A 24,713-nucleotide genomic window follows, 5' to 3' on the forward strand; every position below is an offset into this window, starting at 1 on the left:
TGTACCCAACATTTTTCTTTCGTGATTCAGATTGGGCATGACATTTTAAGCAACTTTCTAATTTACTCCTATTAAATTTTCTTCATACTCTTGGTATCTTTATTTGAAATGCAAGAATGTAAGTTTAGATGCCGGCCCATTTGTTCTTGCTGATTGGTGGATGAATTTATCCACCAATAAAAAAGTGCTGTCCTGAGTACTGAAACCAAAAAAAAGCTTAGATGCCTTTATCAAATAATGATAGCAAGAGAACAAAGAAATTGATAATAGGAGTAAATTAGAAAGTTGCTTAAAATGGCATGCTCTTTCTGAATTACAAAAGAAAACATTTGGGTACAGTGTCCCTTTAAGTGGCTTCCAATAATTGGCTTGTACAGAAATGTCTAATGCTCAGGCATTTAAAAAAAAAATTGAACCCAATTGATAAACCAGGACAAGGATACACCAGTATGTAAAAAAGGTTTTATTTAGGAATCCCCCCAAAAAAATTTTTTTTCTTTAAAGTAAGAATCCATGTGTTTTTAATAACAAGATTACTGAGTTTAGCTAGAGAATATATAAAAACAAATTGTTTCAAGAATTTCTTTAACCAGTAAAGGTTGACACATAGCTTGCAATCAGAAATGGGAGTTGACACAAGACCAGTAATTTTTAGTGTAAATAAACAGAAACCCACCCCCTATGTTTTATTGGTGGAAGCTTTGTGTCTGTCACTGAGCCTCTTCCAGCAGTTTGTTGCCAGTTTCTGCTTGGCTCTGTCCCTTAGGCTCTGGGCAGCAGCTGCTCTGCTAATCAGTTGACTGGTAAGATGAGCCTCCCTTGCCCTGCAGTTTGCTATGAGATGTGTCCCTTAAATAGATGGGAAAGCATAGCTATAAAAGGGTTACTGTACTGCTGTCCTGTGTGAGTAGATTGTGTATGTGAGGCTGAGGGAACAGTACTGTGCTCTCTGCTGCAGGAGGTACTGAGGGCCTTCTATAGAGACTGCCGTGTTAAACCATTTCGGTGTAGCCTGAAGCTACCTACCCCACAGCACTGGAGCAAAGTCCACTGCCAGCTGCCCCCAACCACGGCATCCTCAGGATGAGGTATTTTAACCCTGGCCGTCGTTCTGCACGCTCCCTGAGGCCCACACGTGCTGTGCGCTTCCCACACGATATAGTTTTCCAGGACCATATCAGACAGGGAGATCTGGAACAAATTGGGAGATTTATACGGGCTCGAAAAGTGACACTGGATACCATTTATCTATCAGGTACGATGAGAAACCCAGTTTACTCGCCTCCAGGTGTGTACATTCCCACAAATTTTTTTGTAGCTAAGAGGCCACAATTGTAATAATGCAAAAAATGTGCCTTCTGCTTATACTGCTGGAGATTGTTAAATAGCGCCCCCTAATGCCAATCTAAATATTCCTACCTATGATAATTTTAGTCTGACATCAGCACTTGCATATTTTCAGTTACCAGTTTGGTTAAACCCCCTATGCTGCAATGTTCATGCATCCCCCGTTCTTAAGGGTTAATTACAGGTCATGTTTTACCCCTGCAGTAAGCTTATTACTATAAGTGACCCACTCATGCATTGCTGTTGGAATCCCCAAAAGGATGCTTTTGTAGGCCCTGAGGAATGGTGTTAGCCCTAATTGCTGTAATTGAATTAAACCTTTTTAGTTAGCTGATCTATTCTGAATATATAGTGAAGACCAATTAAAGGGACATAAACCCACATTTGTACATATGGTACTTGTACCATCTGGTAATGACTTAATTTAATTGCTGACATGATACAAGCCATACTGGCACTAAGGGCAGCTACAGTATTTAAAATGATGGTGCAATGCTTCACATGCACGTGCAGAGAAAAATGCTAACAGAAATAACTTTTACTAGAAGCATTTTTGCCAATACATGTACAGTATATTGCAAATATGTTTTCTATTCAAAGATTTACTTCATCTATGTGCATTTAAATTATGACTGGAATGTCCCTTTAATAACACAATGATACTCAGCCATGAAAAGCTAGTGTTTGAAATGGAATATCAAGTTCTGAAATGTGCTGTTGGTGCCCCTACTGTCAACTGATTTAGGATAGAATAACAGTTTGTATCTCTTCAGAAGAATAGGGTGATTACAGGGAAACACCGGGGGGGGGGGTCTACATGCTGTATCAGTTTGCTTCAGACCCTGCTCTCATCCAGGTATGGCTGCCCTGCATGAAGCTGTGCTCTCTGGAAATCTGGACACTGTGAAGTTATTGGTGAAATATGGAGCGGACATCGAGCAAAAAGATGAGAATGGCTGGACACCCTTGCACATGGCATGTAGTGATGGACACGTGCATATTGCCAGGTGAGATGCATGAGCTACAGCAGTACTGAGCACTCTCAGGTCCCTTGGCTGTGTCTTTGTATACAATACTGAAAGTATGGATTTGTTTGATAGAATTTTTTTGGGTGAACTGTCCCTTTAAGTTTATCCCATTTAAATTGTTCCCAATGATCCATTTTACCTGCTGGAGTGTATTACATTGTTTACAATACAAGTAGCCAGCAGAAGAAATGACACTCCCAGTGGGGTGCAGGATAGTTGAGTAACACAATGATAATTTTCCATTGTTCTGTCTGTATTGAGCTTTAGTTTTCCAGACTAATATAAGATAAGGAAGCAAGTGTGTGTACACAAAGTGATAACATAATGAGATCTGATAATACCTGAAGCTCAACCCCTTGTAATAGGCTGTGGTTTAAAAGCACAAAACCAGCTACTTCATATACACAGATAAACCTGAAAATTCAATTTCTCATACATTTTATACTCTGCAGCTGGTATAACAAGTCATTGAAAATACATTAATATAAAAACAATTTTACAGTGTACTGTCCCTTTAAAGGGATATGAAACCCAGTGATTCAGATAGGGCACTGGTTTTCAAACCTGTCCTCAGGCTTCCCCAACAGGCCAGGTTTTCAGGATTACCTTGGATGAGATCAGGTAAAATAACCATTTTTTTTTTTTTTTTTTAACTAATGAGCCGATTATTTCACCTTTGCTCTAGTTCAGATATCCTCAATATCTGGCCTGTTAGGGAGTCCTGAGGACAGGTTTGAAAACCAGTGAGAGAGAGCATGCAATTTTAAGTAACGTTCCATTTTAGTTCTGTTATATAGCAAAGTTCTACTAAGAGCTAGTTGCTGACTGGTGGCTGCACATATATACTTTTTTTTTTGTATATGGCTTAAAGGGACACTGAACCCAAAAAAATTCTTTCGTAATTCAGATAGAGCATGACATTTTAAGCATCTTTCTAATTTACTCCTATTATCAAATTTTCTTCATTCTCTTGGTATCTTTATTTGAAATGTAAGTTTAGATGTCTGCCCATTTTTGGTGAACAACCTGGGTTGTCCTTGCTGATTGGTGGATAAATTCATCCACCAATAAAAAATTGCTGTCTGAACCTAAAAAAAAGCTTAGATGACTTCTTTTTCAAAGAAAGATAGCAATAGATTGAAGAAAAATTGATAATAGGAGCAAATTAGAAAGTTGCTTAAAATTGCATGCTCTGAGTCACGAAAGAAAAAATTTGGGTTCAGTGTCCCTTTAACTGATGTTTTCAGCTAGCTCCCAGTAGTGCATTGCTACTCTTTTAATAAAGGATGACAAAAGTGCAAAGCAAATTTGATAATAGAGCACAGTAAACTGGAAAGTTGTTTAAAACTGTATGATCTATCTAAATTATGAAAGAAAAAATTGGGTTTCATGTCTTTGTTAAATGAAAAAAAATGTGGCAGTAATTTGTCTCCAAGTGGTTATTCAGAGTATGCAAATCTATGATGAAAATACCATTTGTTGCCATATATGACAGTATCAATGCTCCTATACATCAGCTTGAAATTAAAGGTATGTTAAACAGTAAATGCATCTGCTAATCATAGTGGTGTATTTAAAGCAGAGATTAGCCCTAGAATATTATATTAATTGTTTAAATACTGAAAATACAAGTGTAAAGGTTTCATTAAAGTAATGGGCACTGCCATGTTTGAACTAGTTTTCTATTTATCTCTGTTTGTGCAAACAATGCTGTGTGGAATCCCTTTAATATTATCCTATGTTCCTTACAGCCTTATTTGAACAGTCTCTTTTATTGCCTGTGCATATCTATCCCTGCAGCAGGGAAAACAGATCAGGGTCAATTTAAGTTCAAACATAGCGGCATCCATTACTTTATAGAAAGTCAGTGGAATTTCAAAAACCAACAATAAAAAAAAATTACAGGAAAAGGGGACAAAATAAATAAAGTATATCCCAAAGTATGTATTTTTATCTTGCTGCTGTTCTCCATTCACCGCATGATAAACCACCTCTGCTCTGTATGTAATCGTTACCTCACTGATGTCTTTCCATGCACCTGCTGACAAACTGCCTATGCACCCCCTGTTTGACAAATGCCTCACTTTGTCATGTAGGTGTGCACGAGGAACATTGGCATTACTGTTAATGATCATTGTTCTATAAGTGGCTGCCTTGTAGGAGTTAATCACTGCTTTTTTTTGTGGTTGCCTGTGAAGTATTAGATCAATTTTTCTCTGGGTGAAAAGGATTAATAAGTAGCTGCTTGATTGTGAGAAACATTAATGAAGCAAATATGACACAAAATTGGCATGAGTAGAGGGTGAGGTGGATGGCAGAATAATCTGTGCCTATGGCAGCATGATACTTAGATACATCACTAACTGTGACACAGACTACTACTACTGTAATAGGATTTGCGTAAGGTACGAACTGACTACCCAATTGAAAGAAGTTCTTGACATTGTAAAGTACAGCAATAAAATAAATCACTTGTGCCTATATATTTATCATCTACTAAACCGTATTGGCACACACCTCCTGTTCTAAATACAAGTTTGTTTGTAATTCTTGTATTGATAGCTGTCTCAGAAATAGCATTGAAAAACTGGTCTGAGACACCTAGGCTCTATCAGATACTGGCATTTCTGTGCTGCTGGTATGCCCTAGAAAGGTTGGGTCCTGAGTAGTAGCTATGGCTGTGCCCTAAGGTAATTTAGCACAATTTGGGAGACAAAAGGCCTTTCTTCACTATAAATGGATGTTTATCATTAATGTGTCTCTTGTCTATGCTGCTGAAATTGTTTTGCATGCGTGTTTGAATTAAAGGATCCTAGCAATTCTGAATCTAGACAGTTTCAGGTAGACTTTAGCCCTCTGAGTGAAACTTACAATTACAATAATGCATATGAGTAATATATTGTGTGGGTGTATTTATATAATGACATAAGTATTAGTCAATATAGTATATACATGTATTGTGTATGTATGTGTGTGTGTGTGCATAGCATGCATAATTGTGGGCACATGGAGTAAATATACATAAGTTGTATGTATTTGCGTGCAGTAACATCAGTGTGTCTAAATATGGTTGTAACTTATGTAAATTTATATGTACTGCTGTTAATGTTATGACATTTATTTTTTACCTTTTTGACATATCACTTTATCCATATATTATGTTAGAATGTTAGTATTACAACTATTCTTGCTGAGTATTGGGTTTTGGTAAACAGAGATAATACACAGAAGTATGTGTGTGTACAGAAAGTGATAAAATAAGGAGATCTGATTGCCTTGCAAGAACAACCTATTTTAATGGGTAATGGTTTTAAAGAATTATATCAATTATTTCATAAGCAAAAATAAGTCTAAAGAAGCAAATTCCCATACATCTTATACTCTGCAGCTGGTATGACTCATGAGTCATTGGAAACACATTAAAGGGACAGTCAACCCAAAAATTATTTTAACTTATTTAAATTAAGTAATTATCGAGGTTTACAGCAAACCGTAGCCCAATTTTGATCTAAATATACATTGGTAGTGTAAAGACTTATTTTTCCTCTGGACGTTTGGAAATGGCCGCCTGATCCTTCCTTCCACCCAAACAATTTCCAGCTACATCTGAGGGATTTGTCCATCCTGCACGTTCTCTTGTGTCGCGCATGCTCAGTTTTTGTCCAAGGGGGCATTATTTGCTGCAGACCTGTGTGCCTGATTGGTAGAAGAAGAGCTAACTACCTATTGGGAATTTGCATGCACATCATAGAAACGCCTCCTGTATACCCCTAATTGCTTGTTCCCACTTATACACGCTCAAATTGTGCATAATTAAAGTGTGCCAGCTCTAATTACATTAGCATCTTCTGTAACGGAGAGATAAGAAAGGGAATAGCTAAAGTGTATACTTGCATGTTGTATATTTGTGTATATAGCGAGCATTAGAAAGCGAGACAGATCTTCATACTCCGATGGTATCATCCGATCCTACTGCAAGCGTTAATGCTTTTTACTGGGCAACCCAACTAATACAACTCTGCAGGTATTTTCTTCCGGATTTATTAGTAAGCCACAGCTCTGGCGATCTCCTCCAGTTACCGTTACACTTTAGCTGTTTCCTTTGTTATCTCTCCGTTACAGAAGGGCAATCAGACTTACTAATAATGGATGAATAAACTAATAATGTGATGGAATACGAGGAAGTGAAAAATCAGGAAACAGCTGGGAAGCATCTTCGGTAATGGAGAGATAACAAAGGAAACAGCTTAAAGAAGATGCTAATGTGATTAGAGCTGGCACACTTTAATTATGCACAATTTGAGCGTGTATAAGTGGGGACAAGCAATTAGGGGTATACAGGAGGTGTTTCTACAATGTGCATGCAAATTCCCAATAGGTAGTTAGCTCTTCTCCTACCAATCAGGCACACAGGTCTGCCGCAAATAATGCCCCCTTTGACAAAAACTGCGCATGCACGACACGAGGATGCGCAGGATCGACAAATCCCACAGATGTAGCTGGAAATTGTTTGGGTGATGTCAGGGAAGGAAGGATCAGGCGGCCATTTCAAAATGGCCAGAGGAGGAAAAATAAGTCTTTTTACTACCAATGTATATTTAGATCAAAAATGGGCTACGGTTTGCTGTAAACCTTGTTAATAACTTAAAGGGACATGAAACCCAATTTTTTTTATTTCATGAGTCATATAGAGAATACAATTTTAAACAACTTTCCAGTTTACTTCTTTTATCAAATTTGCTTCATTCTCTTGGTATTCTTTGTTGAAGAAGCAGCAATGCACTACTAGTTTCTAACTGAACACATCTATAAGCCAATCACAATCGGTATATATATATATATATATGCAGCTACCAATCAGCTGCTAGGACCTAGGTTCTTTGCTGCTCCTGAGCTTTCCTAGATAAATCTTTCAGCAAAGGATAACAAGCTAAGGAAGCAAATTAAATAATAAAAATACATTTGAAAGTTGTTTAAAATTGTATTCTCTGAATCATGAAATACATTTTTTGGGTTCCATGTCCCTTTAATTTGAATAAGTTAAAATAATTTTTGAGTTGACTGTCCCTTTAAGAGAAAAACTATTTTAAAGTATATTGTTTCTTTAAGCTGCAAAATATCTGCCACATGTGAGAATAACCAGAGCTTTTAAAGTAACTCGCAATTTGTATACTGTTTAATGAGACTATAGATAAGGACAAGCCAGATAAATACAGTCTACATAACTTACACTAATTAGTGCTGGCTATGATTTATCCTTCTGATAAATGTTTCATACAACCACATATCTGTGCAATCTTTTATAGCTTCTAATCTAAGCTTTGTTTAATTAATAAACTAGTCATGTGAGGTTTTTGTCAGTGGCAATTTGCATGTGTATTATCCTGAAATTTGACTTAAAGTAATAGAAAAGTCAAAATTAAAGTTTCATCATTCAGACAGAGCATGATTCAAATAGAACATACAAACAACTTTCCAATTTACATCAAATTTGTTTTGTTCACTTGTATCTTTTTTTCAAGAGTAAACTCGTGAGTTGAAATGAACTACAAGGAGCTACCAATCAGCAGCTAGGGCCCAGCAGTGCATTGCTGCTTCTGAGCCTACTTAGGTGTGTTCTTCAACAAAGGATATGAAGAGAATAAAGGAAATGTGATAATTGAACTAAATTGGAAAGTTGTTTAAAATGCATATTCTGTTTTAATCATGAAAGTTTAATTTTGACTTTATAGTCTTTTTAAAGAGTAGTCCTAGGTAAGGAACGTGCACATGTCTTAAAGGGACAGTCTACTCCAGATTTTTTATTGTTTAAATATTATTATTGTACTTTATTTATGAAGCGCCATCATATTCCGCAGTGCTGTCCATGGATACAGATCATTTAAATAAAACAATAGTATAAAACTTCTAAGACTAAGAGACAGGACATAATTTACAAACACATACAGGAGGAATCGAGGGCCCTATTCCCGTGGGAATTTACAATCTAGAAGATAGTTAATCCTTTATTACCCATTCCCCAGTTTTGCATAACCAAACAGATTTATTAATATACTTTCTCTTGTAAGATGTATCAAGTCCATGGATTCATCCATACTTGTGGGATATTCTCCTTTCTAACAGGAAGTGGCAAAGAGATCACCCACAGCAGAGCTGTCTATATAGCTCCTCCCTTAGCTCCGCCCCCAGTAATTCTCTTTGCCTGCTTAAATGCTAGGAAGGGTAAAGTGAGTGTGGTGACAAAAATGTTAGTTTTTATTTTCTCAAGCAAAAGTTTGTCATTTTAAATGGTACCGGTGTGTACTATTTACTCTCTGGCAGAAAAGGGATGAAGATTTCTACAAGGAGGATTATGATTTTAGCACTTTGTAACTAAGATCCACTGCTGTTCTCACAAGGGCTGAAGAGTACAGGAAAACTTCAGTTGGGGGAACGGTTTGCAGGCTAAACTGCATTAAGGTAAAACATCAGGATAAAACAAATAAAATGAGGACCAAACAAAATAATTTTCGTTCCTTTCGGAACTTCAAGAGTGGTCCCGCTTCAGCTTCCCCTGCTGCAAAGCAAGAGGGGAATTTTGCCCAATCCAAGTCATTCTGGAGACCTAACCAGGCTTGGAACAAGGGTAAACAGGCCAAGAAGCCTGCTGCTGCCTCTAAGACTGCATGAAGGAGTAGCCCCCGATCCGGGACCGGATCTAGTAGGGGGCAGACTCTCTCTCTTCGCCCAGGCTTGGGCAAGAGATGTTCACGATTCCTGGGTTTTAGAAATTGTTACCCAGGGTTATCTTCTGGACTTCAAAGACTCCCTTCCAAGGGGGAGATTTCACATTTCTCAATTGTCTGCAAACCAGACAAAGAGAGAGGCGTTCTTACGCTATGTAGAAGACCTACATACCATGGGAGTGATTCGCCCAGTTCCAAAAGCAGAACAAGGGCTAGGGTTTTACTCCAACCTGTTTGTGGTTCCCAAAAAAGAGGGAACTTTCAGACCAATCTTGGATCTCAAAATTCTAAACAAATTCCTCAGAGTACCATCATTCAAGATGGAGACTATTCGGACTATTCTACCGTTGATCCAGGAGGGTCAATATATGACTACAGTGGACTTAAAGGATGCGTATCTACACATCCCTATTCACAGAGATCATCATCAATTCCTCAGATTCGCCTTTCTGGACAGGCATTACCAGTTTGTGGCCCATCCCTTCGGGTTGGCCACAGGTCCCAGAATTTTCACAAAGGTGCTGCGGTCCCTTTTGGTGGTTTTAAGATCGCGGGGCATAGCAGTGGCGCCTTATCTAGACGACATCTTGATTCAGGCGTCGACTTTCCAGCTAGCCAAGTCTCACACGGACATCGTGTTGGCTTTTCTGAGATCTCACGGGTGGAAGGTGAACATAAAAAAGAGTTCTCTCTTCCCTCTCACAAGAGTTTCTTTCCTAGGGACTCTGATAGACTCGGTAGAAATTAAAATATTTCTGACGGAGGTCAGAAAATCAAAACTCTTAACCACTTGCCGAGCTCTTCATTCCATTCCTCAGCCATCAGTGGCTCAATGTATGGAGGTAATCGGACTCATGGTAGCGGCAATGGACATAGTTCCTTTTGCCCGCCTACACCTCAGACCTCTGCAACTATGCATGCTCAAACAGTGGAATGGGGATTATGCAGATTTATCTCCTCAACTGCATTTGGACCAGGAGACCAGAGATTCTCTTCTCTGGTGGTTGTCTCAAGACCACCGGTCTCAGGGAATGTGTTTCTGCAGGCCAGAGTGGCTCATAGTAACGACAGATGCCAGCCTGCTAGGCTGGGGTGCTGTCTGGAACTCCCTGAAAGCACAGGGCTTATGGTCTCGGGAGGAAACTCTACTCCCGATAAACATTCTAGAACTGAGAGAGATATTCAATGCGCTTCAGGCGTGGCCTCAGCTAGCTGCGGCCAAATTCATCAGATTTCAGTCGGACAACATCACGACTGTAGCTTATATCAATCATCAAGGAGGAACACGGAGTTCTCTAGCGATGATGGAGGATCACTCTTGCTATCTCTCAACAATCCATATCCCAGGGGTAGAGAACTGGAAGGCGGATTTCCTAAGTCGTCAGACTTTTTATCCAGGGGAGTGGGAGCTCCATCCAGAGGTATTTCCTCGTTACGGGTCCAGGTCCCGGGATCCCCAGGCGGTACTGATAGATGATCTAGCAGTGCCCTGGTCCTTCAATCTGGCCTATGTATTTCCACTGTTTCCTCTCCTCCCATGTCTGGTTGCCAGAATCAAGCAGGAGAGAGCTTCAGTGATTCTGATAGCGCCTGCGTGGCCACGCAGGACTTGGTATGCAGATCTAGTGGACATGTCATCGGTTCCACCGTGGACTCTGCCTTCTAATCCAAGGTCCATTCACGCATCCAAATCTAATTTCTCTGCGTCTGACTGCTTGGAGATTGAACGCCTGATTCTATCAAAGCGTGGTTTCTCTGAGTCGGTCATTGATACCCTGATTCAGGCTAGAAAGCCTGTCACCAGGAAGATCTATCATAAGATTAGGCGCAAATATTTTTATTGGTGTGAATCCAAGGGTTACTCACAGAGTAAAATTAGGATTCCTAAAATAATGTCCTTTCTCCAACAAGGATTGGAGCAGGGATTATCAGCTAGTTCCTTAAAAGGACAAATATCTGCTTTGTCTATTCTTTTACACAAACGTCTGGCAGATGTCCCAGACGTTCAATCGTTTAGTCAGGCCTTGGTCAGGATCAAGCCTGTATTTAAATCTGTTGCTCCACCATGGAGCCTAAACTTAGTTCTTAAAGTTCTTCAAGGGGTTCCGTTTGAACCTATGCATTCCATAGATATTAAGCTTCTATCTTGGAAAGTTTTGTTCTTAGTAGCTATCTCTTCGGCTTGAAGAGTTTCTTAGTTATCTGCTTTGCAGTGTGATTCACCTTACCTTGTTTCCATGCAGATAAGGTAGTTTTGCGTACCAAACCTGGGTTTCTTCCTAAGGTTGTTTTTATTAGGAATATCAATCAGGAGATTGTTGTTCCTTCACTGTGTCCTAATCCTTCATCAAAGAAGGAACGTCTGTTGCACAATCTTTTTTTTTTTTTTATATAATAATTTTTATTATTTCAATAAATGAGTAAACATAAGAACATCAAAAGCATACATTTGAATATCGGTAGTACAGAGTACGGTACTAGTTGAAAATTACAATATGTAGAACAGACATGCATAATAATAAAGATACAACAGAGAACTCTGAATTCTGAAAGCAATTGCCTATGGGTTGTCAGCTATACCCCCATCTCAACAGATATGGGGGCTAACTGTTGGTTGCTTCAAAAAGGCAAACATGTTGCTAGTTATCTAATTAAGGCAGCATTTTCATAAAATATAAAAGTCTAAGCATGGCTGTTCTTACCAACATCAAAGCATAAACATACTGTGTTGCAAAGCAAGTATATCAATCAATCCAAATAATGACTGTGTCTAGCTATCAGTTAGGGGAAGAGGGGAAAAAAAAAAAGAAAAAAAAGAAAAAAGGGTTATGGGGGGGTTTAGGGGAGAAGGCGGGGAGAGTTAGATTCAATCTAGGGAGGGTAGGAAGGAGGTGGGGCAGTTGAAAGTATTCAGAAGGGGCTAGAGTAAGACAGTGTGCAGGGTTTGTGAGTGCCCTGTAGTATATACAGCGAGAATTACTTTGGGCCATACTCCCAGATTTTGATTTGGAGATCTGCTGATCCATGAATGTGTGAGACATAAGACTCCATTTTCCTCACAAAGTTTAATATGTCAGTCACTTGCTCCCATAAGGGTGAGGTACGCTGTAGCCACATGCGGGCCACAGCCAGCTTAACGGCTAAGAATAGGTAAATACAAAACAATTTTTGAGGCAGGGTCAGCTGCCTAGGCAGAATATGAAGCAGACATGCACTTGGTGACATAGGTAGATGAATGCCCCCGGAAGAGCAAAATTGGATTGCCTTCTGCCAAAGCGGCTAAATCTGTGGGCAGGACCACCATATATGTTGAGGGGTTCCCAGATCATCACATCCTCTCCAACACTTAGGTGAATTAATGGGCAAGATTTTAAAAAGACGAATAGGAGTCATATGCCATTGTAGCAAGACCTTGAGAAACAACTCATATAGTGTAATACAGTGTATAGCTTTTTTGGTTAATTGGACTGCTTCTTGCCATTGGCGAGGGTCATGTGAGACCAATAAGGAAGACTCCCAGTGTCGTATCGGAGGAGATTTGTAAAAGACCGGAGAATTCAGGAGTACACGATATGAGACAGATAGGTGCCTGGTAGAGGAGGACGGAGAGTCCCATTTTATTTCCCAAATGGTTTTGGTTCGCAAAGGACCCTTATCAAAGCCCCACGACAAAAGGAGACTACGTAGCCTCCAGAACTCAAAGTGCAAGATAGAAGGCGGGTTAAACTTTCAAAGAAAATCTTGATAGGTGATTAATTTATCCCCAGTATAGAGGTCTGTTAGCTTGGTTAAGCCTAAAACAAGCCATAGATTAGGATGAGAATCTGGCAAAGACAATAGCAGCCCTCGTAACGAGTGCGATGGAGAAGGATGAGGCGCTACTGACGGAAGGTTGTGTATTTTATCCCAGAACCGCAAATTCGATTTTATGATAGGGTTCATCAAGAGGCCAGGTGGCCTAGAGTGCTTAGGGATCCATGGTAAATCTCTCAGGGTATATCCCGCTGGAAGGGATGCCTGCTCAATCTCAGCCCACCGGCTCACCGACACCGAGTTCCACTGGGTCACATGGGACAATCTGGCTGCCTCATGATATTTTAAGATATTGGGGGCCGCCGCCCCGCAAGCCAACAAGGGCTGTTGTAGGATGTTGGTAGCTAGTCTCGGGACCTTGTTGCGCCAAATGAATTTATTGCACAATTGTTGGAATTTATAAATTGTGGACCTAGGGATTGGAATGGGTAAGGAGCGAAACAAATAAGTAAGTTTCGGAAGAAGACTCATTTTAATAGCCGCTATCCGACCCAGCCATGATAGTGATGGAACATTCCACGTGCCTGTAGATTTCTCTACATCCGATAACAGGGGAATAAAGTTCAAGGCTATCATCTCAGAAACATTATGGGATAAATATACCCCGAGATGCTGTTGCACAATCTTGACGTGGTTCATGCTTTAAAGTTCTACTTACAATCAACTAAAGATTTCCGTCAAACATCTTCATTGTTTGTTGTTTATTCTGGTAAGCGGAGAGGTCAAAAGGCGGCTACGGCTACCTCTCTTTCCTTTTAGCTGAAAAGCATCATCCGTTTGGCTTATGAGACTGCTGGCCAGAAGCCTCCTGAAAGAATTACTACTCATTCTACTAGAGCAGTGGCTTCCACATGGGCTTTTAAAAATGAGGCTTCTGTTGAACAGATTTGTAAGGCGGCGACTTGGTCTTCGCTTCATACTTTTTAAAATTTTTCCAAATTCGATACATTTGCTTCTTTGGAGGCTATTTTTGGGAGAAAGGTTTTACAAGCAGTGGTGCCTTCCGTAATAAGGTACCTGTCTTGTCCCTCCCTTCATCCGTGTCCTAAAGCTTTGGTATTGGTATCCCACAAGTATGGATGAATCCGTGGACTCGATACATCTTGCAAGAGAAAACAGAATTTATGCTTACCTGATAAATTTATTTCTCTTGTGATGTATAGAGTCCACGGCCCGCCCTGTTTATTTAAGACAGGCAGTATATTTTTATTTTAAAAAACTTCAGTCACCTCTGCACCCTATAGTTTCTCCTTTTTCTTCCTAACCTTCGGTCGAATGACTGGGGGGGCGGCGCTAAGGGAGGAGCTATATAGACAGCTCTGCTGTGGGTGCTCTCTTTGCCACTTCCTCTTGGGAAGGAGAATATCCCACAAGTATGGATGAATCCGTGGACTCGATACATCACAAGAGAAATACATTTATCAGGTAAGCATAAATTATGTTTTTTACCTCTGTGATTACTCTAAGCCTCTGCAGAGTCCCCCCTTATTTAATAAAAAAAAAAAACAGATTTGTGTTTTAGCCAATCAGTGCTGACTCATAAAAAAACTCCATAGGAGTGAGCACAATGTTATCTATATGACACACATGAACTAGTGCTGTCTAGCTGTGAAAAACTGTCAAAATGCACTGAGTAAAGAGGCAGCAGTCAAGGGCTTAGAAATTAGGATATGAGCCTACCTAGATTTAGCTTTAAACAAAGAATACCTATAAAACAAAGCACATTTTTATGCTAAAACTAAAGTTGTTTAAAATTAGATTCCCATTTGAATCATGAAAGTTTAATTTTGACTTGACTGTCCCTTTAAGCCATTTGGCAGCTGTGTTTGTAACTATGTATAACTGCTATAAACAATGTTTCAAACACTGTTGCCATAGACTGCTATAGACAAGTGCACACCCATAAGTTCCTATCAGCCTCATTTTGACTTGGAGGTTAAACACAGAGGTCTACAATGAATTAGAACATGAAATGCTTCCACTACTATTTGTGCTGACAAGGTATACTTCTAAAATCCTGCGTCTTTAAAAATATTAATATCAAACCATAAATTAGCTTAACAACAAAAAGACAATTAAGCACTGCCTAAATAAGTATGTTACAAAAAGATTTTCACTTAAAGGGATATTCCAGCCAAAATTAGAATCCTCAAGGATGCATTTCCGTTTTGAACAGAAGCATTTTTGAAATAAACATGTATTAGCTATAACTTTTATTAGAAGCATTTTGGCTGTTTCAAAAGTGTATTTAAGTATGCACTGTGCACCAGCATTTTAAACACCATCTGGTAATGACTCCATTTGTTAATTGCTGACTTGACACAAGTCCCACTGGCTCTGAGCAGCTGCAGTATTTAAAATTCTGGTGCACTGAGAATATCTTGCTATGCCTAACGTGCACATGCAGAGAAAAATGATAACATTGAAACAGTGATAACTTTTACTAGAAGCATTTTTGCCAATACAGGTGAAACTCGAAAAATTAGAATATCGGGCAAAAGTTCATTTATTTCACTAATGCAACTTAAAAGGTGAAACTAATATATGAGAGAGACTCATTACATGCAAAGCAAGATAGTTCAAGCTGTAATTTGTCATAATTGTTATGATTATGGCTTACAGCTAGGCTGACCATATTGCCACTTTAAAAAGGGACACATATGAAAAATACATATGTCAGGGCTGTTTAAGGAAATGGTTTTGTGTAAGAACCCTCACATATGTATTTTTCATATGTGTTCCTTCTTAAAGCGGCAATATGGTCAGCCTACTTACAGCTCATGAAAACCCCAAATCCACAATCTCAGAAAATTAGAATATTGTGAAAAGGTGCAATATTCTAGGTTCAAAGTTTCCCACTCTAATCAGCTAATTAAGCCATAACACCTGCAAAAGGGTTCCTGAGCCTTTAAATGGTCTCTCTGTCTGGTTCAGTAGGAATCACAATCATGGGAAAGACTGCTGACCTGACAGTTGTGCAGAAAACCATCATTGACACCTTCCATAAGGAGGGAGAGCCTCAAAAGGTAATTGCAAAAGAAGCTGGATGTTCCCAAAGTGCTGTATCAAAGCACATTAATAGAAAGTTATGTGGAAGGGAAAAGTTTGGAAGAAAAAGGTGCACAAGCAGCAGGGATGACCGCAGCCTGGAGAGGATTGTCAGGAAAAGGCCATTCAAAAGTGTTGGACTTTCACAAGGAGTGGGCTGAGGCTGGAGTCAGTGCATCAAGAGCCACCACACACAGACGGATCCTGGATATGGGCTTCAAATGTCATATTCCTCTTGTCAAGCCACTCCTGAACAACAAACAACGGCAGAAGCGTCTTACCTGGGCTAAAGAAAAACAGACCTGGTCAGTGGTCTAAAGTCGTCTTTTCTGATGAGAGCAAATTTTGCATCTCATTTGGAAACCAAGGACCCAGAGTATTGAGGAAGAATGGAGAGGCACACACTGCAAGATGCTTGAAGTCCAGTGTGAAGTTTCCACAGTCTGTGTTTATTTGGGGGGCCATGTCATCTGCTAGTGTTGGTCCACTGTGCTTCATTAAGTCCAGGGTCAACGCAGCCGTCTACCAGGAGATTTGGAGCACTTTATGCTTCCTTCCGCAGACGAGCTCTATGGGGATGCAGACTTCATTTTCCAGCAAGACTTGGCACCTGCCCACACTGCCAAAAGGACCAAAACCTGGTTCAATGACCGTGGGATAACTGTGCTTGATTGGCCAGTAAACTCGCCTGACCTGAACCCCATAGAGAATCTATGGGGCATTGCCAAGAGAAAGATGAGAGACATGAGACCGAACAATGCATAAGAGCTGAAGGCTGCTATTGAAGCATCCTGGTCTTCCATAACACCTCAGCAGTGCCACAGGCTGATAGCATCCACGCCGCATTGAGGCAGTAATTGCTGCAATAGGGGCCCAAACCAAGTACTGAGTAGATGCAGTATGCATGCTTATACTTTTCAGAGGTCGGATATTGTTCTATGTACAATCCTTGTTTTATTGATTGCATGTAATATTCTAATTTTCTGAGATTGTGGATTTGGGGTTTTCATGAGCTGTAAACCATAATCATCACAATTATGACAAATCACGGCTTGAACTATCTTGCTTTGCATGTAATGAGTCTATCTCATATATTATTTTCACCTTTTAGGTTGCATTAGTGAAATAAATTAACTTTTGCACGATATTCTAATTTATCGAGTTTCACCTGTAGAAGTATAGTAAAAAATTGTTTCTATTCAAAGATTTTGACTGGAATGTCCCTTTAAAGCAAGCCACACACATAAACAGAAAAGCTTAGTACTACCAATATGCAATAGCTGTTTTATATTTTTATTTAATAGTCTACTAAATCTCCTGATACAAGATACGAGCACTGTATACTGCAGTTTCCTTGACACTGCAGCATGATACACAGTGATTGTTTACAACATTACAAGAGCTTTTATCTGACTCGGCAAAGTGATTATATATAAGAGGATTTTCAAAGAATGTATTCCTGGTAGCCAAAAACCCTGAGTACTAACTACAAAGCAGTTTAAAATGCTTCTTAAAACCTGTGTCTTTTTTATCTATAGTTTTTCAATGATTTCTTAATTGGTGATATCGATATTAAAATTACTCTAATGACCTTTTAAAAGTACACTCTACTATAATATTTTTTTCCTATTAATGTGCTCCTAGTGGCTTGTGATATCAACTGCATGGATAATGATATTTTTAGTAGCTAAATGCCTCTGTGGAGATATATATATATATATATATATATATATATATATATATATATATCAAAGATAAACAGGTCTGTTCTCCCTGCAGACTCTGTCCATTTACATGGGCATGTTCTTGAGAATAATCGGTGGTGTTTTCAAGGAACAAATCCAACTATTTTAAATACAAAAATACATTTAAAAGATTGCTTTCTATTTAATACTCTGTAACAGATATAACAAGTCATTGGAAACAAATTAAGGACAATTTACAGTACAGTGCCCCTTTAAATATTCTTATTCAGTTTCTCAATTGTCTGTCTTTTTAAAGGGTCAAAAAACCCAACATTTTTCCTTTATTCCTTTATTTTTCCTTTATGATTTGATAGACCATAACATTTAAACAATTTTTTAGTTTACATCTATTTTATAATTAGCTTCATTCCCTTGGCGTGCTTTGTTGAAGGAGTATGAATGCACTACTGAGCATATATGGTGAGCCAATGGCAAAAGGAACATGTGACTAGTCACCAATCACCAGTGTATTGTTGCTCCTGATAATACTTGGGTATGATTTTCAAGTAAGGATACCAAGAGAATAAAGCAAATTAGGTAATATAAGAATGTTCGAGAGCTGTTTAAAAATTGCATATTGTATCTGAATCTTGAAAGTTACATTTTTACTTTACCGTCCTTTTTAACTGGCTCTTCTTTTCTAAACTTACTCCTTTGATTTTCAGACCTATCTTACATTTCAAAACACCCCCCTCGCTCTCTGCATTCACTTTACTTTCTGTCCTTTCACATCTTTTGTTTGTTTTTAGATATTGACTTTGTTAACAATGTCACATTGATCATTATTTGTTCAGACCACAGCAAGAGGTCTTGTATTAGGGACATCTTGTCCAATAAAAATTACATTGCTATTTTTAATTTTATAATGCAATGCATCTGTTCTTGTATTTCTCTCTTAGCTTGTGTCATTTAGTTTTGTGTCTTACACGCTGTTCTTATATTAAAGGGGCAGTCTACACATAAATTTTTATTGTTTAAAAAGATAGATAACCCCTTTACTACCCATTCCCCAGCTTTGCACAACCAACACTGTTATATTAATATACTTTATAACATTCAAGCTTCTAAATTTCTGCCTGTTTTAAAGGCTCTATTTGACAGCCTCTTAATCACATGCTTTTTTTATTTGCTTATTACAACAGGAGACTGCTAGTTCATGTGGGCCATATAGATAACATTGTGCTCATGCCCAGGGAGTTATTTAAGAGTCAGCACAAATTGGCTAACATGAAAATAAATAGATAATAAATAAAAAGGTCATGTGAACGGGGGGTGTCAGAAGATGCTTAGATACAAGGTAACCACAGAGGTAAAAAGAATATTAATATAACTGTGTTGGTTATGCAAATTGGGGAATAGGTAATGAAGGGATTATCTATCTTTTAAAACAATAAAAATTCTGGTGTAGTCTGTCCCTTTAAGTGTTACATTTGCATTTTCCTACATGTTACATTTATATTTGGTTATCTTATAGGTTGGTACGTTTGTATTTGTAACATTGAAAATGTTGTATGGCATACTTAAATAAGTTGCGTCAATATCTTGCCATAATGTTGAAATAATACCCTAATTCTGGGGTGGCCAACAGGCGGTCTATGGGCTACATGTGTCCCTCTGCACCAGTATTTGTAACCAGTTAAAGCCCTTTAAAACGTAGCTTAGCAACCCTGCTAAATATACCATATTGTCCTGTTTGTTAAAGGGACATAATACTCATATGCTATATCACTTGAAAATGATGCAGCATAACTGTAAGAAGCTGACTAGAAAATATTACCTGAACAGAAGATATTTTACCTCAAAAATTTCTTCAGCTCACCAGAGTAAGTGCTGTGTAAACAGTTATAGTCCAGCTGCAAGTTACACCCCCCCCCCAACTCACACACAAATAGCCAATCAGCATCAGCAGTGCTGAGGTAATGCTTTGCCTTTGCTGTGATCTCATGAGATTTCATATAACTTCCTTAAACTGAATAGGAAAATAACATGACTGTGCTGGGACAAGCATCCTGACTGGCTGCTTAAATTGAATACTTATAAAATATGATGTAAAATATAATTTTTTACATATAGATGTTCAGGTGATACTTTATAGTTAGCTTTTTACAGATATCCTGAATCAGTTACAAGTGCTTCACCATGTGATCATGTAACAAATAAATATATAAGTATCAGTAAACCAATTATAAATATGAGAATATATAGCAGAAGCTGGAATCAAACAACATCTGATAACACAGAGGGAAGAGCAACGTAAAGGTGAAACACAACTATCTTTAAACAGTTGTAACAATATATGGAGAACCATAATAATACAGGCATACCTCTGACATATTGCAGATTCGGTTCCAGACCACCGCAATAAAGCGAATATAGCAATAAAGTGAATCACGCAAGTTTTTTGCTTCCCAGTGCATATAAAAGTTATTGTTACAGTATACTGTAGTCTATTAAGTGTGTAATAGCATTATGTCTAAAAAAAAATAATGTACAACTTTAAAAAAACATTTTATTCCTATTACATTTTTGGTTCATCACCTAGGCAGTGTCTCCTAAGCTTACATTACTGCTTTTTCAAATAAAGAAACCAAGAGAACGAAGAAAAATTGATAAGAGTAAATGAGAGTTGCTTACAATCGCATGCTCTATCTGACACATGAAAGAAAAAAAATTGGGTTTCATATCCCTTTAACATAATGGTGACAAGGGCACTTTAGGAGGCAGGTATAAAAGGTATACTTCAGAAGAATAGGGTATATGTGTGACAATGATTTGCTCAAAAGTTGATGTAATAGCATTCCAGTAAGGTTGTATTGTTGGGAAACCCCTCAGATGTGGATCGTTGTTCCAATATCCTTGCATTCCCTTCAAATTTATCAGAGATGATGTGAGCATGATATACAATTTCTGAGGTGTCAAATACCAGTGAGTCAGTATTGTAGTTAGTTTCCACTATTAAAATGAGGCCTTCATAACACTTTTGCTTTCGTGGTTTTTAAGTTTGAGGAAGTGTAACTTTTCTATTTGTTCTAAAATGAATGTAAATGCTAAATTCGATCTGTTCATTGAACCCATCTATAACATCCTCTGTGAAAACACTGTATGGTAGACCACAGTCTGAATTCGTTAAAGGGACACTCAAGTCAAAATTAAACTTTCATGATTCAGATAGAGCATGCAATTTTACACAACTTTACAATTTACTTCCATTAACAAAATGTGCACAAGTCTTTTTGAGCCACCAGCTCCTACTGAGCATGTGCAAGAATTCACAGAATATACGTATATGCATTTGTGATTGGCCGATGGCTGTCATGTGATGCAGTGGGAGTGAAAATAAACATAACTGAAATTGTCAGAAAAAAAAAAAAAGACTATTCATTTGAAGTTAAAATTGTATTGTCTTGTTATCATGCATTTGTTGAATATGCACATTTACCGTATTTACTGGTCCTTTAAACCCTTCACTTTAGTAAATAATTTAAATTCACACTTAAAAAAAAAAAAAAAAAAAAAAAAGTATTACAGGCTTACACTGCGCGCAAGTGGTTTATCACTGGGATTCTAATGGATTGGAATGGTGTCCAAATATATTTACAGTTGGTTTAAAGCAAAGCTACTGGCTGTGAGCTTTCACTTTTTCCAGTCACGGTTCTCAGAACACCAACAAGTAGTTACAGAGAACAAGCGGGAGGAAGCTTAAGCATAGATTTTGAATCACTCATATAGGTTAAAAAAAAAATCTTGAATTTGTCCTAGACAAAATCCAGTTAGCAGAGATATATTCAACATTCCTTTGCCTCTCTAAGTTATTCCACAGGTACCAGTGTTTGGGTACATTGTCTATAATCCTATACTCTGGGATCAGGGCTGAATAAACTTGGATGCTAGGGTGCCATATGCCCAGGAAAAAAAAGGTTCTAGGGCAGCTCTGTCAACTCACAATATAGGGCAGTGATTTGTTTTTTGTCCTCACATTCACACAAATGTTTAGTTCCTCAGTCTACAAAATTAGCTTCCTGTTTTAGTAAGAAGCGGTTACAAGATGCTGCTCACTTCACCAGGCTTGTATTGTTTTTCCACTCCCTTTATTTGAGAAGTTCAGGGGCTGGCATGGGCGAGGCTGCATAGAGACCAGAGCTGCAGCAGTTAGTGGACATAGCCTCCTGTGCTCTATTCATCAATTTCCCTCCATTTTGTATTTATTTCTCACTTCTCCCAGTCTGGCACTTTCCTTTCTGCTATTCTTATTCGTTCTCCTTCCCCCTCATTGTTTCCATCTAGTTAGTTCTTGCTGATTCACATCACTGTTGTCCTTTATGTCCCTCTCTTCTTTCTAACCTCCTCATTTTAATCTCTTTCTGATGTAACAAGCATATCACAGTATAAAATGAGTCAGTGTTAACAACCAAGCAAGCAGCGCCAAAATAGCAGTACATTTACATATTACTGTGGGAAGTATGCTTCATTCTACTTGTTTCTGGAAGGTGATTGATCATGATTCATATTAGACAACCATTGTGAGGGTATTCAAAGGGTTAAAGGGACACTTTATCTAGAAATGCTGTTTTAAGAATTTGAATTGAAACTAATACAGCTGTATCAGTTGTGTACTCCCTAGTAATGCTCATAGAGTATCAGTAGGAAGTACCTGTACGTTACTGTAATGTTAATGTAATGTTAAAGGATTAGTAGGAAGCACACAACTGGAACATTTGTTTAAATTTAAACAGCTTTTACTTCATATATATTCAGGCAAATGCATGATCAACATGTTTAAATGCTACTGTTTCATATTGATAATTGAAAATGTTGGGGTACAATGCCCCTTTAATTCACCACTGCCAGTGTGGTTCGTAGGGGTGATCTAACCCCTGTATTAACAAGTCATTGCAAAGAAATCCAAAGAGAGTAGCAGCAAAAAATGTGTTTATTGGGCACAACACAACATTAACAGCAACGTTTCGGTATTGCTACCTTATTCATGCTAAACATCATACTGGAATGATTCTATTTATACCTAAACACCACTAGGTGGCGCTGCAAATGCAACTTCCTATTAACCCTTTACATCAAAATAATTAAACCTTTTACATCAAAATAATTAAAAACAATTCTACAATGTATTCATTATAATTTAGTTACAATCATAATAACACATATAATACAATGTATTTATAGAATCATATTACAATCTCAATTACAGACTGACATATCAAGATCTTTATTTAACCCATTCGGTTCCATAGTGCCTAGTTTCCAAATCCAAAAACTTTCTCTCTGTTTGAGGAGAAGTTCTCTATTCCCTAACCTTCTTGGCATTTCTATTTTCTCAATTATTTGAAAACGCAATTGCCCAATTGAATGGCCCATTTCCACAAAATGCTGTGCTACTGGTGCTTTTAAGTTCTTAGTTCTAATGGAGCTTTTATGTTCAATTATCCTATCTTTGACATATCTCTCCGACATAGCCCCGCCCACATGGGCATTTAATTAAGTAAACCACGTAGGTGGTTAAGCATGTGTGAAAGCCATTAATTTTGAACTTCTTTCCAGTAATTGGATGAATAAATGTGGGCCCTTTAGTCATGTTGTTACAACAAGAGCATCCCAAGCAGGGAAAACACCCCTCATTCTTACTTTTAATGAATTTTTGTGTTGATCTAATATTTCTCCCAATGTCTGCTCTAACTAGTTGTTGTTTCAAATTAAAACTCTGTTTATACGCTGGCATGGGTAAATTCTTAAATTTCTTAATTTGGGGGTTACATTCAGAGAGTATTGACCAGTGCTTCCTCAGAATGCGTTGGATTTGGTTAGACTGGGAATTAAATTCAGATACAAATATGAGGCGCTCCTCTTTATTATTTTGTTTCTGTTTTACATTCAGTAAACTTTCTCTAGAGACTGAAAGCGCATGATTAATTTCGGCTTCTAATATATCTGATGGGTATCCTCTTTTAGTAAATCTGTCTGCCATTTCTATCATTCTTGTTTTTAATAAGTTGTCATCAGTAATAATTCTGCGGGCTCGTAAAAATTGACTACGGGGGAGGGCCTTAAGGAGTGATCCAGGATGAGCACTATCAAAGTGCAATAAACTATTTCTATTTCTATCTGTCTCCTTCCTAAACAGATCTACCTTCAGCTCTCTTCCATTTTTAATAATCCTAGTGTCAAGAAAAGTAATATTGCTTTCACTCCAAGTCAACTTGAATTTTATATGGCCAGATGCTCCATTTATATCTTCCACAAACTTCAATAGGGATCCAACGTCGCCCCACCATATCCCAAAGATATCATCGATATAGCGCCACCAGCAGGCGCCATACCGATGAAACCTAGGATTGGAAAAAATTAATTTCTCTTCGAACACATTCATAAAAATGTTAGCATAATTTGGGGCGACGTTGGACCCCATTGCAGTACCCTGTATCTGAAGGAAATACTCATCTCCAAACAAAAAATAATTACAATAAAGAATCAATTCCAATAGCTGAAGAAGAAAGTGAATTTGAGCTTTAGAATAGTTTTTATCCATATCTAATACCATCTTGACAGTGCCCATACCGCTCTCATGAGTAATTGATGTATATAAATTTTCTACATCTAAGCTATATAGAATGAATTTATCAGATGCGAGATCCAAGGTGTCTATCTTTCTTAAAAAATCACTTGTATCTTTCAAAAAAGAATTGGATATTTCAACAAATGGTCTGAGAATACGATCCAAAAAGATAGACACATTGGTTAAGATAGACTGAGTGCTAGCCACTATGGGGCGGCCTGGGGGACTCTGTAAATTTTTATGCACTTTTGGTAGTGTGTAAAGCACCGGAGTGCAAGGATGCTCTATATACAAAAATTTAAACAGATCTCTACCAATAAGGCCAAAATTCAATGCTCTCTGACATATCTTTTTCAACTCATTCTGAATAGAAAAACAGGATTATTTGGCAATTTCTTGTACACATCAGAGACACTTAATTGTTGTTTTATCTCTTCCA

The 24,713-nt window shown here is 38.1% G+C and overlaps 1 protein-coding gene across 1 annotated transcript in view; it reads left to right on the plus strand.

Annotated features, from left to right (window-relative positions):
* The first annotated feature begins 832 nt into the window (after positions 1-832).
* The window catches only part of PPP1R27 (protein phosphatase 1 regulatory subunit 27), a 60,788-nt gene continuing 36,907 nt past the window's right edge, over positions 833-24,713 (plus strand). The window contains exons 1-2 of the mRNA XM_053705886.1: positions 833-1,255; positions 2,204-2,354. Coding sequence (XP_053561861.1) covers positions 1,084-1,255; positions 2,204-2,354 — 323 coding nt within the window. The 5' untranslated portion in view covers positions 833-1,083. The remainder of the gene's footprint in view (positions 1,256-2,203; positions 2,355-24,713) is intronic.

The sequence above is a fragment of the Bombina bombina genome, chromosome 1 (genome assembly GCF_027579735.1).
Source record: "Bombina bombina isolate aBomBom1 chromosome 1, aBomBom1.pri, whole genome shotgun sequence".
Classification (NCBI taxonomy): domain Eukaryota; kingdom Metazoa; phylum Chordata; class Amphibia; order Anura; family Bombinatoridae; genus Bombina; species Bombina bombina.